Source organism: Haliotis cracherodii, unplaced genomic scaffold, assembly GCF_022045235.1.
Source record: "Haliotis cracherodii isolate W230 unplaced genomic scaffold, xgHalCrac1.p SCAF_9, whole genome shotgun sequence".
NCBI classification, from domain to species: domain Eukaryota; kingdom Metazoa; phylum Mollusca; class Gastropoda; order Lepetellida; family Haliotidae; genus Haliotis; species Haliotis cracherodii.
The window spans coordinates 11,103,844-11,117,984 of NW_027266343.1; the positions used below are offsets into that span (position 1 = coordinate 11,103,844).

At 39.9% G+C, this 14,141-nt stretch overlaps 2 protein-coding genes across 2 annotated transcripts; both read right to left on the reverse strand.

The window, feature by feature from the left end:
* Nucleotides 1-229: 229 nt before the first annotated feature.
* Nucleotides 230-2,097, reverse strand: LOC139453186 (uncharacterized). Its single transcript, XM_071234819.1, has 2 exons — nt 1,467-2,097; nt 230-906 (listed from the first exon to the last, which is right to left on the reverse strand). The coding sequence occupies exons 1-2, from the start codon at nt 1,813-1,815 to the stop codon at nt 557-559; spliced, it is 699 nt and encodes a 232-aa protein (XP_071090920.1). The 5' UTR covers nt 1,816-2,097; the 3' UTR covers nt 230-556.
* Nucleotides 2,098-4,228: 2,131 nt separating this feature from the next.
* On the reverse strand, nt 4,229-14,091 carry LOC139452452 (transmembrane protein 230-like). The gene is made up of 4 exons (XM_071233937.1): nt 14,022-14,091; nt 11,282-11,451; nt 10,000-10,122; nt 4,229-9,267 (listed from the first exon to the last, which is right to left on the reverse strand). Exons 2-4 carry the CDS (start codon nt 11,372-11,374, stop codon nt 9,130-9,132), a joined length of 354 nt encoding a protein of 117 aa, XP_071090038.1. The 5' UTR covers nt 11,375-11,451; nt 14,022-14,091; the 3' UTR covers nt 4,229-9,129.
* Between the last annotated feature and the right edge of the window lie 50 nt (nt 14,092-14,141).

Here is a 14,141-nt window from a genome sequence, read left to right on the forward strand (position 1 = left end):
CATGCACGTGTATGTGTGTGTGTGGCTGCTTGTACTAGTCCGGACTGATGCCGATTTATAGTGCTAGCACACTGAGATACCATGCCGCAGTTTAACATGAATACCCCTCTCAGACACAGTATACTGACTCCGAGCCAACAAGTCCTTGTTTTAGCCCCTTAATGCCGAGCGTCAGACAGGGCAACAACAAGTACCATCTTTTAACGTCTTTTGGTATGACGCGGCTGGGGATCGAAACCCGGACCTTCCACTCTCCGGGCGGACGCTCTACCATTAGACCACGGAGGCGGTCGATGTGCACTCGGAACATCACCCGCCTCAGTCACAACATGTACAACACAAATTACAATTGCTAAATATTTCTGGCTTCACAGTATGATAAACCTCACCACATTCAGACGCTTCTTTGGATTTCACAGATGGCACGTGAATATGAGTATATCTTTGAAAAAGCATCTCAGACGTCCTTTCTACCTTATAGCTCCCCTAATATTCTACGACGCACATAAGGACCTTTCCTTGACGCGGAAACTTTAAAAACAAACTGATACAGAAACTACAATAACTGTCCCTTAGCTGTACGTGTTAAACATTCACGAGTCGCCGGCTTCAAAGTTTCATAAACACCGCTGCTTTGCGGTTCTATGTATTCGCGGTTCAGTCTTGTGTATTCACTGCATCTTCCTGTAAGTTCATCGTACAGTTCCATATATTCATCATTGCCAGCAGCAGCACTTGATGGTGTCTCACACATCGATAAGTATTCATGGTACGCACTGATGCGTGTCCTGATACAAAAACTGTATGGTTCGCTGTACCCGAATTCACATTCGTGAGACCCAGTGTTTCTCTTCTTCGAACTCTTTCGCCGTCTTCGTACACGAACTGATGTCTGGGGCACCGACTCTGTGTGTGAGAAAAGTAAAACATGTTATAAGCATGTCAATACCGTGAAATATTCCTTCTTAAGAAAAGTTTACATAACACGCAATAGTTCGGTTCATGTACATTCATTTTTCACAGATTAGTACGTTTTAACTAAAATCCCTACCATTTGCGCTCCGGGACGCACAGAGGGATATCTATGCTACTAATAATACTAAAATCATACATCATGACTATGTATATGCATCCGTCCTAATATAGTTTGGGCAAATAAAAACCCCATCCAACCACAACTTTAATTACGAGAAAGAAGAAGCGTGCTTCCCAGACAATATAAATATTCTTAAAGCGGGGAACCGGAAATCTTCTGAACTTTTACACTGAGTATGAATATATTTGGAAAAAATGCTGGTATCCTAACATAGCTGTACTGTGTCCCCATCCCTACACCCTTCTGAAATATAGTGAAACATTTTGCCTGCAACAAAAATCAGATTGTCAGTCTGCCGTAATAGATAGTGTTGTAAATGTGTGTGGTGTCAATCGATTCATTTACTCTTTGATAGACATACACCACTAACCTGATCGATGTGTGGCCCTTCGACGACGTTTCAAATCTTTGTCTCTCTTCATCAGTTGAACTTTCTCATGGACAGCTTTGTGTATTGCACACCCATCTTTTGTCTTTATAGAAAACATGCCTTCTCCAGAACAGGTGAACCGACCAACTGCATAATTGAAAGCCTTGTCCGTATACCCGTAACATCTTATCTTGGTGAACGGCCATTCAAATATGACCTGGTTCGATCTCACACTACACAGACACAAACTGGAGTCTTTGACGACAAGTAGGTAATCTCCTTTCAGGTGACATCTCTTGGCTGCCCCGTCCTTCCCGGTGATGTGGACTTGGAACAGTTCGTGTTGCATGGCGTCTCACAGGGTATTGGCACGAGGGACAATATCACAATCCAGAACCTCGGAATAGTCGTTGTGTGCTTCGCGGTGGGATGAAATGTCTCAAAATTCAGACCAATGCTCTATTTCAGGAACTGAATAAAACCGTTCTGTCACAAGATGGAACTGGTACCAAGATGGTGTTCTTGATAACTAAACTACGAAAACACTACACGACATAGGACTCAAATTATATGATACAAAATAAAGGTCTTCTGTCTTCAGAATGGTAATGCGATGCTTCTCCAGATTCACAAAGTGATGAGATTAAGTGTCATAGACTACGTGGGACTCGGCTTCGTTGGATGCACACTGTATACAACTGTTTAACTGCGACGTGGGGTATTTATACTTCCCTATTCCGATGAATCACATACTTTCATGTTTCACCATATACGCTGAGTTCAGCTTTATGCATTCAAACTCATGAGACCATGCCGTGACTACTGCCAGGCCCCTCTGATATATTTTATGGTTAACAGAGATTTTTTGTAGCGATCGAAATAGACGTTTTATAATATATAATTATAAATAATAAATATACGTTTTTGTAGAACACTGTAATATATTTTGTTTGATATGTAAAAATATTTTGGTCTGTTCAGAAGGAACAAATGAGATAAATTACAAACCAAATAAACAAATATTTGTATGTATTTCTGTCAAAAGGGGGTGTTTCTTTCCTAATGTTTCATTGTGGGCCAGGGTTGTATCATCGTATTTGATCAGTAATTTTCTTAAAGTCAAAAGTTCTATATTATCATATTTTTGTACAAGCATCTTCATTTTTTTCTCTCCCATCGAAAAAAGGGTGGTTGGACAAACAGGGTTAGATTTAATTTCTTTTTGATCGATTTCGGAAACAGAAAATCTAACTGTTTCGCCTCGGTCAATGCCCGTATAGTCGATAATGACTATTCTATATCACCATGATGCATGTCATTATGAATAATCATATCCGCGATGATACAGGAAACAATATTAAAGGACACAAAGTCTATAACGTGACTGTTTTTGATAATTTGTATGTCTGATAAATCAAATATTATTAGGTCGTAACTTTATTTCGGTTTCACACCGGGATGGTCTATTCAGTTACTGCGGTGGATCCTTAGTGGTTCAATTAGTAACAACGTAATGTATGATTCATTAACATAATTTTCGCATTCCGCTATATTCATCACAAGCTGACAACTAATACAGACATTTTACGATTTGTCAATTCGAATTTTGATATTTTCCTAGAAAAGTTATGAGTCATATCAGTATCAAACAAGGCAACATCGATGAGTCCAGTTTGTTTTTACGGTGATTATATTTCTTTTGCATAAAATTGGGTAGATGTGTAATTCCTGCCTTTGTGAGTGAGTGAGTGAGTGAGTGAGTGAGTATGGTTTTACGCCGCTTTTAGCATTATTCCAGCAATATCACGGCGGGGGAGACCAGAAATGGGCTTCACACATTGTACCCACGTCGGGAATGGAACCCGGGTCTTCGGCGTGACGAGCGAACCCTGCCTTTGTGTCATAATCGCCCTGCAATAATATCAAGGGGGTTCGGTATGGGAGACAACCCGTGAGGGTCCGGGGTAGAATAGGTCTCAAGCAACCCATGCTTGCCGTAAAAGGTGACTATGCTTGTTATAAGAGTCGACTAACGGGATCGGGTGTTCAAACTCGCTGACTTGGTGGATGCATGTCATCGATCCCAATTGCGTGGATCGATGCTCACGATGTCAATAACTGGATTGTCTGGTCCAGACTTGATTATTTACTGACCGCCGTCAAACAAACAGACAGTAGTCAGTGTGTGTGTGTGGGGGGGGGGGGGGGGGGACTCGGTGAGGTCAGGTGAAATAGGGTTCAAGGTCGCATTCAAAGGTAATTTACCCTATTGCCGCCCGTCTGTAGATAGGGATGGGGTACTACTCCGGACTAATACCGTATTCATAGTGCCACCCCACTGAGATGCCTTGCTGCAGTTTAACATGTGTACCCAATTGAGACAGTTTATAGACCAGTCCTTGTTTTATCCCCTTAATGCCGAGCACCAGCTTTTCACGTCCTTTGGTATGACACGGACAGGGATGGAACCATCGACATTCGGCTCTCCGGGCAGACACTCTATCCACTACACCACGGAGGCTGTCGACTCGGAGCCTGGTCTGTCCCTGCACCCTGATGGTGTGGTGTGATGAGTGAGTTGGGTTTACTGAAACTTTGAACAATATATCAGTTAAACCACAATGTGACAGGAAAACCAAGAGACGCTGGTCGAAGACTTTATCACTTCAGGAATACACGCAAGAGCCAGTTCAAACTTGGATGTCAGCAAAACCATTCTGATAACAACAAAAAACTCAAAGCAAATTGATACATTTCCCACTTTTATTCATGATACAAACATTTACTGTCAAATTCGACAACCAATTACATAGTTGAGTTTATGTACAATCAATAAATACATCTATGGCTTCACATACCATGCTTATGGGAGGCACTAGTGGCCTAGTCGTCTATGGCTCTGGAATTCACCGTGCAGAGTTGCGTTCCTTAGGCACCCAGAAACCTCTGATCGTGGGTTCAAATCCCAGTCTGCCCCAAAGAATTATGTTTCTAGGTTTGTCAGCACCATACCCTGCTCGTGGGTTTCACCAAAGTGGTAAATGTCTGAGATCTGCATCACTTCAGGCTTTCCGCAGGTCTCAGAAGTTTACACTTTGATGAAACCCATGAGAGCGGGTATGGTTCTGACAAACCGAGAAACATAATCAAAGCAAAACAGGATTCAAACCCACAATCATAGGTTTCTGACCAAGGGATGCAACTCTTCACAGCAAACTGTGCACATTAGACAACTGGCCTACTGGTGACCCCTTGTTCAAGAGTGAAAGACGGAGAGGTCACTAACACTAACTGATATGAACCAATGATCAACCATCCTGGAAACATGAGTGGTAGGCAGACCGAGTTGTGGGAAAAAGCTGCGGCCAATAATGAACTACAATGTGTGTTAATACAATAAATGACCTCAGGTATGAGAGAAGCGAATAATGGAAGCATCAATATGTCGTCTGGGTAAGATGACACACCAGGACAGCCAGGACATAGATGAACTGATGGTCATCTAACAGTTATACCACCTTTACAGTAACATTCCTCTCAACTACTTCCCATAATTGCTTGACGTGTGTTCAAATCTCAGTCAGCAATATTTCAGCAATGGCTGGAATCGAAACAATAAAGTCTTGGCCACCCAACATGCCCAAACCAGTGGTGACGACATGAGCAACGATCCATTACACGAGGCCTGTTCCATTCAGTTGAGGCATGAACTCTGACAATCAGCCAGGTCCAACATCGTAGCCATCCATCCTCGGACCAGGATCCATTATAAAAGCGGTCTTAGCGCCACAATTGGTATAAGTCCATGTTAAAGTATGAAACTTATGGTCATCTTAGCGTTACGATTGGGGTAAGTCCATGTTAAAGTATGAAACTTACGGTCACCTTACGTTACAATTGGGGTAAGTCCATGTTAAAGTATGAAAGTTACAGTCATCTTAGCGTTATGATTGGGGTAAGTCCGTGTTAAAGTATGGAAGTTATGGTCATCTTAGCATTATGATTGGGGTAAGTCCATGCTAAAGTAAGGAAGTTATGGTCATCTCAGCGTTACGATTGGGTAAGTCCGTGTTAAATATGGAAGTTATGGTCATCTTAGGGCTATGCTTGGAGTAAGTCCGTGTTAAAGTATGGAAGTTATGGTCATCTTAGCGTTACGAATGGGTAAGTCCGTGTTAAAGTATGGAAGTTATGGTCATCTTAGCATTACGATTGGGGTAAGTCTGTGTTAAAGTATAGAAGTTATGGTCCTCTTAGTGTTACGAATGGGTAAGTCCGTGTTAAAGTATGGAAGTTACGGTCATCTTAGCATTACGATTGGGGTAAGTCTGTGTTAAAGTATAGAAGTTATGGTCCTCTTAGTGTTACGAATGGGTAAGTCCGTGTTAAAGTATGGAAGTTATGGTCATCTTAGTGTTACGAATGGGTAAGTCCGTGTTAAAGTATGGAAGTTACGGTCATCTTAGCATTACGATTGCGGTAAGTCTGTGTTAAAGTATGGAAGTTATGGTCCTCTTAGTGTTACGAATGGGTAAGTCCGTGTTAAAGTATGGAAGTTATGGTCATCTTAGTGTTACGAATGGTTAAGTCCGTGTTAAAGTATGGAAGTTATGGTCATCTTAGCATTACGATTGGGGTAAGTCTGTGTTAAAGTATGGAAGTTACAGTCTTCTGAGAGCGAAGATCACTTTATTGAACAGGGACCTGAGGCATTTTAAGGATTTAGAAAAGGGGGACATGTCAAAGTAACAAAATGAACGAAACTTTGTCTGACCAAACTGACCATGCTCCAGTGTCTGGTTCCTCATACAACAGGCAACCATTAAATGCTGGAGGCCGTTTTAACCATGGAACTGAAGGTTCCGCTTACCAATATGACAAATGATAATAACACTAGGAACTATACTGATCCAAAACATACATAACAAACAGCGATGGTAACAACTGAATACATTTCAAAGTGAATTCAACAATTCCCAGACAATTCAACATGGTACAGACTGAATACATTTAAAAGTGAATTCAACATTTCACAGAAAATTCAGCATGGTACAGATTGGATATATATTTAAAAGTGAATTCAACCTTTCACAGAAAATTCAGCATGGTACAGACTGGAAAAATATTTAAAAGTGAATTCAACATTTCAAAGATAGTTCAACATGGCAATCAATTAATGCTTTGTGATTGACCAATCTTTTTGCAGGAATTCATCCAAGAACTTGACAAACCACATGAACATTCACAACAAGAACAGATAAAACATGACACAAATTCTACCACATATTGCACAATTTATCTGGCATGGATTCCAGGATATGGAAGTGGTTGGTCAGATCTGGCCCCAGCTGAAGACTTGCACACATTTAAAAACAACTTAGTAGAGGATGTTAATTATGCAGTGTGTGTTGTTCCTGATATCAGTGTTCATTCCAGATAATGTAATATGACTAGAACCTATTATGCCAGTTCAAATGGTTATTTGGCACTGCAATAAATGTACATATTACTTAAGTACTTAAGACACTTACATCATATTATTTAATGAAATATAAATTTCAGTGTGAGTAATTAACACGAATGAGGAAAGGACAATGCTCAAGAGGTTGTTAGAACTTAGATATATACCCTGTTATTCAATCTCAGAGAACTAATCAGACAGTGACAAGAATGACTCAGTTTGATTTTCTTCCCTTATCGCATGCAGTTACTGGTATTTCCTTCCCTTATCCCATGCAGTTACTGGTATTTCCTTCCCTTATCCCATGCAGTTATTGGTATTTCCTTCCTTTATCCCATGCAGTTATTGGTATTTCCATCCTTTATCCCATGATGTTATTGGTATTTCCTTCCCTTATCCCATGCAGTTATTGGTATTTCCTTCCCTTATCCCATGCAGTTATTGGTATTTCCTTCCCTTATCCCATCCAGTTATTGGTATTTCCTTCCCATATCCCATGCAGTTATTGGTATTTACTTCCCTTATCCCATGCAGTTATTGGTATTTCCCCACACTGTAAGTACTTTTCATATCCAAGTTCAGAAGCTCACTTGACTACATGATCAGAAGACAAAGAAGATGAAGTTCATAGTGTTCTGAGTCAGTAAAGTCATCTAGCGTCGGGTTCACCTAGCTGCTGAGGCTGTCGTGTTAATTCCTAATACTGTTAATGTTGACATAAAATTGACGTGTTTGATTATCAATTAATGAAATAAAAACAAGTCTTTTGATCGTAACGCTAAAAAACATTTGCTTTGACCATGTTGATCACAAATCTTGTGTCACTTAAATTTTCAGCAGAAATTTAATTTTAAATTAAATATTAGTCCAGACTTGTGTGATCTGATTCAAAGACTGAATTTAATTGATTCTAACAAAGCATAACCTCCCATCATACTAATCCAAATACAGACTTAAGGAACTACTAATTTAATATTATTGGGGGGTGGGGATGGGGGTTGGGGGGCAGTGAGATCGGTCTTAGGGTTGTATATCTTGCCGATCGACCCAACGTGTCCCCCATTTTATGTAACATTTTTTCAAGGCCCCCAAATACAAAATAACAATTATTCATGACCCCTACTCCTCCAACCCTCCTTATAATAAATTTATCTGTTCCTAAATAATGCTTAAATATACTTTGGAAAAATGAAAATACCTGCAATAGATCTCCGATGACTTCATAATACATTCCGTTGTCATTTGACTATTGTTGCATTCTTGGAAACATACAGCAAGGCTGGCTTTAAGTCCTTACATGACACAGATATGTGATAACATTTGTTCCATAAGGCCTGGCCATGATGACAGTGAAAATATCTTCAGAATGATCATCTTCCCAAGGCAAGGGAGTTAACAGACTATTGCCTCGGTCCAGGTTCAGTTTCAACCCTTACCGAACTAGACGGGAATTATTTAGTTATATTTTGACTGTGCCTAGTCCAATAAAAATTTCAGGACAAAATCGACATTGGGTTCATAAACAATATGGCAATTGCCCTGCAAATTTTGCTTGATCGCAAGATTTTCAGAGTATGTGTATTCACAACTAGGCATCGACAGATGTTTTCAAAATGTTTTCAATCACGGTGCTCAAGTGATTTGATGTACTTTGTGAGGTAAGACCCATTTTATCAAACCAAAGATCTTGAATATCGATCAGATTGTCTGGACTGGGCTGCCAGTTTGTTTATAAAAACAAATGAAAGGAGAGGTTGAATCTGATTGGTGAATAGGAGGGACATAGAAGGGACATAACTTATAACTACCACTGGTAGCGTTACGATCCAGCCACAAATTCCAGCTTAGATAGGAAAGGGTGGAAACTGGACTTTTGTAGTCAGTTAACTCACTTGCCTCGGGAAGATGCATAATGGTTAACTCTGTATAGCTGTTCAATCAAAAATCATGTGGATGAAGTACTTCTAAGACGTCAGATTCTAGTTTCAAATGATCAATAAATTGTGACATAAAAAGGCCACAGAAAAGTTCAGGAAGAAATTCTCTCACATTCCAAGGATAAAAGCACATAAAACAAACACCTTACATGTTCATTTTGATCCTGTAGATGAATAATGTTTCGGTTTTCATTCAGATAGAAGAGGTGTTCAAAGGGAGGTAAGTGAAGAGTAGACCAGGCAACATTGAGGAGTTGTCCAAGTTTCACTCAAATTCTGGAATGTCTTCGTACGAGTATCCAGCATAGCCCTTGTATGCATAGTACGCAAGTCGGACGTGGTACGCACCAGGGATGAACATTAACGCCCCCAGAATCAGCACCGGCCATGTTCGATCAGAATACTGTAAAATCAATGTAACATAGGTGAAACATTTAGGAAGATTCAGTTACATTATTTAACTGTTGCAGTATTTAAACCATTCACACTACTATTGGTACAGTATTAAAACCATTCACAGTACTATTTTTAACAGTATTTGAACCATTCACACTACTATTGTTACTAAAAATGTCTGTCTGCCTGTCTATTGGATATATTACAGTGAGTATTATTACACATCCAAATTCGGTATTGCTGTAATTTGTCCCCCGTTGTGAAATTCCGCAAATTGTTTAACACCGCACTCAGTATTCCAGCTTTTTAACGGCAGATTGTAATTAATTGAGTCTGAACCAGACAATCCAGTGATTGACATCATGAGCATCCATCTGCGCAATCGGGATATGATGACATGCATCAACCAAGTGCGAGAGCCTGATCACCAGGACCTGTTAGTTGGGTTCCTGAACACCCCAGGCCTGCACGGGTCTGCACCCAATGTCCACAGTGGGTAAATTTCATGCCCCAATCATTAAATAATTGCGAGCATTCTGTTAGGCCAACCAGTCATTGTTACATACCCTTAATCCCAAATGCCAGACAGGGTAACAACAAGTACCATCTTTCAACCCTCCGATCTCTGGGAAGCGCTCTATCCCAGAGCACCACAAAAGCAGAACATACGTACATAACATGTAGTGCGAATAGTCTGGCTAACCGATGATGAGCGCCACCTGGTGACTGAGGAACCTACCTGCGGACTGATGTAGCCACTGAGAAGAAGAGCACCAACAACAATGAGAACACTCCCTGCTACAAACAAGCCTGTTGCCAGCAAGATAGCTTTGTAGGGAATCTTCGGAGGAGGGCGCTCGAACTGGAATGAGATCACACACACATGTATAAACATCAAAAGTGATGTGGGGGTCGTCTAAGACGCCACGATTCGCTGTACAGAGTTGCCAGAAACCTATGATTGTGGGTTCCAATACCGGTTCACCCCGACCACACCTGTGATCATCGGTTTCACGGAGGAGCTTCATCACTTCCAGCTTAAGTTGACACGCCGTGATATAAATGGAATACTGTTAAAAGTGGCGTTAAACCCAACTCATACACTTACTCACTCAAAAGTGATGAACACCATGAGCAGTAATCATGGTAATTCATCACGTTTATCATCATAAATAGCATAATACTACATGTTCTAACCTACTCCGCACTCGTCATTTATTCATGTTTTCAAACCAATGATAATACTTATAAAAATTATACTTTCTCTCTTTCCTGTCAGTGTGAGAAATAAATAGCATAATACACTGGTAAACTGAGAGTGCTGACTTTGGAAGTGTTTTAATCAAAATCTAAATATTTCCTTACTGGTATATTAAATAATTGCATTAAGATCATTTGCTCCAATACTATGGGTCTCTGCTTGAAAGTCTGAGGACGCCTTCATCAGGTGAACCCTTAGCAAACTTTGACCTACCCATCTAAATGAAGGATCCATGGATTCTTGAGCCAATCAGATTTCAGATTTCTATGATTCCGCTACATTTCTTTACCACGGTGGTTCACAGCAGGCAAAAGTAAACAGACTAAGAACACAAATATAACTTGACAGTACACTCTTTCACTGTAGATGCCGTATCAATCCCTAAAACAGGATGCATAAATATCCACAACAATATAATAGTGCTGCTTTATTAGTTTTCATTCAGAACTGCCTGGTTTAATTATATACTTCAGTACATAACACTTGATATTTCCCTGCAGGGAACATTAACACTTGGAAGGAACTATTACCGTCTGGTCATACAAAAGTTCCCTCCTCGCAAATTGTCTCCCTTAATCGTAAATGTCTAGCCCCTACTCAAACTGTTGACTTCCTTTTTACATTAGATCCACATTGACAAGGCAAAAAAATGACAGATGGTCATTTATGGAGTTAATGTCGCTTCTTGCCGTTTGTTATTCTCTTGAAAATGTTTGGTAATAAACATGTGTGTCTGTGTTATCAAGATTATGTTCCCTACCTGAAGGTCAATATATCCATCACCTCCCGTCCTCGTCAGCTTATGGTACTTGGCAGAGGAGGGCTGACCCACCACTGATCTTTTTGGCATCATGAATAAGTACAATCTACTTGAAATAGCAGCACACTACCCTGTGCCTCCAAACTGGCTTCTGGTCATATCCTGAATGCCTGTCAAACAACAAAGTCAAACATGGGGCTAATGCATTTCTATTCATACTATTAATGAAACAATGTCTCAGACTTTGACCATGTTTACTTTGTGAGTGAGAGGTTGTATGCTGCTTTTGGCAATATTCCTCAATATAAGAACCTCTTAACACTGAGTGGCTCACACTTCACTGATCTCATGTCTTCAGTCCACAGGGTTAGTTATGTTGGGACAAGGGCAAATTGTACCCATTTTGGATAAAACACAATCCAAAGTTCAAAAGGGCTTAAAAACATCACAATAGACTAATTATGATAGAATTATAGGCCAAAAAGTATGGAAATGTTCTTTGATTTTGTCTTCTTTTAATCCTATCATTATCGGTCACTTGGTGTGTTGTGTTAGGTTTGTTTACATAATGTGAGCACCAATGTGCACGCGCTACTACGTCATATGTCACATGCCCCAGCATCCTTAGTGATGTCATGACTATGTACCTGTGGTCAGTTACGAATAAATCATTGATCAGTTCAGACGTCTTGTTGTTTGATGTTCCTCCCAGTCTAGGTGCGGGTTGTACAAGTACCTGAGTATGATGTGCAGTCTTACAAATACACCACATGGTGATAAAATTAAACAGCAAAATGTTTGGAAATTGTTATCATAATAGAACAAATGGACAGATTGTTCAGTCAGTTTGTAAAATAACTGAATATACAGGTGTTTAATAAATTGCCTCAGTGAAAATGTTTGTCATTTTACACACTGACTGTAACATATACACATAATATGAAATAAGCAATGCTCAGCTGAAATCTTTAGTTTGTGCAGGGAGATTATACAAAGATGTTGCGCAGAAATTGTGCATGAGATCCAACGAAAATCACAGAGTGCCGACTCCCTCTGTAGACGCCTTGGTTTGTGTTACACATCCCAAAATAGTGTAATCGAAAATCGCACAATATCAGGTAAGTGACTGCCCCAAAAGATACTTACATTTCCTTATTAATTCCATATCAAGTACTAAGGAAGAGTTCCTTGCCTCCAGCCTAGTCAGCGTTAGAAACTAACAGTTTTCGTCCACTAGTCCTTATAATGATAACATATAGCAAAACCCTTATAAATGGCAACTTTCTGCTAGTCCTTATGATACCTTTATCATGGGGCAGTTTGGCAAGGACTATAGGACTAGTGCCAATTTCTAACCCTGCTAGTACTTCTGTCACATTGTCATATATCTTACACAGCCCATTCATGTGTTTTCATCTATTTCAGGTTTGACAAGTCTACACATTTAGACAACCATAATTTTCGTTGAGAAAATATCAAGAAAAAAACTATTTCTATTTGCGTTTTTATCCTGTAAGAGCTGTTTTTGAAACCCTAGGGAGATAGCGATCCATTTCATACGCAAAGTTCATGCATCTCACTGTCATAGATGTTGTAGTACGTCCAATAGTTACAATTATGCAAAACAATATATAAAGTGCACCGAAAGTCTTGCATTATAGGCCTGTCTGGGTTTGTTTTTTTCAGAATAAGTGCTACTGTTAACAAACAAGAGAAAGGTCTGATCACGTGATAAGCCTACGTGGTCATTGGAGCAGAACATTCTATAGAGGAATATGGCGAGCAGAGCTGAGGAAGCTCGGGATTATCGGTTATTGTTTCAAAACAAAACTTTAGAATGGTCGAAAGTCCTGTAGCTTTATGACTGCACGTGCACCCCTGGATCATTATAAATATCGTAAGATCATAGGTTTTCGGACATCATATGTTTTTGGACGGCAATGTTTGTTATGATAACTCACGCTAATCATGCTAATAGCATGTGGTGTGGTGTCACACAGACTTTGTAAATACTCAGATTATATTCAGTAAACAAATATTCAAAACTCTCCACAGCGCTTGGCGTATTCAATGACATTTCGTGTAGAGATGATACTTGATAGATCACTGGGAGGAGCTTATGCACACACGATAACCCCTCACGTCACAGGGCATTGTTGACTGGCAACAAAATACTACAAATTACGTCATTGGTTATTGTCACGCGTTTGAAAAGTTTGTGGTACTGGTAGGCCAGACTTTGTAATGTAAATACTCAGATTATCTCTTGTTTTCAAGATAAAGTCGTCTTTATTAAGTGAGTGAGATGTTTTACAATTGTTATTGTGATTATCGAGAAAACTACGAATGTTTCTTTAAGCGTCCGAAAACCCAGCACACGAGATTGATAAAAATTAAAATGCAAACGTGATAGCCTAAATATTTTTGCTGCGCTGAACATGGTGAAGTTACTTTGACAGATGTAGGCTTTTCAGCACCGAGAAACACTTAGGGTTCTTCAGTGTACATGTGTCATAATCGATATCCCTGTAACACAGAACGATCTCACTCTCATGTCCCTGTCCTGATTGACAGAAGACACTCAGTGCTCTCGTGATAAAACAGTTTGGAGGAAAAACAGCCAAGCACTCGCATTGTTGAAAGGTTAGCATCAATCTATATACCACGATCCGTGTGACACCGGTCACTAGATGGGCATCAGATGTTACGATATAGGCCTAGAAGCCAAACAGAAAAATACCTGGCACTGAGTGGTGGATCTGTTATTTGTTTGCGGAACTGTGTGGCGATTGAAACGGAAGTTTGCAGAATCAATCAGAGTTGCCTTTTCTTCATACTACTACTGTATTAACTATTGAGA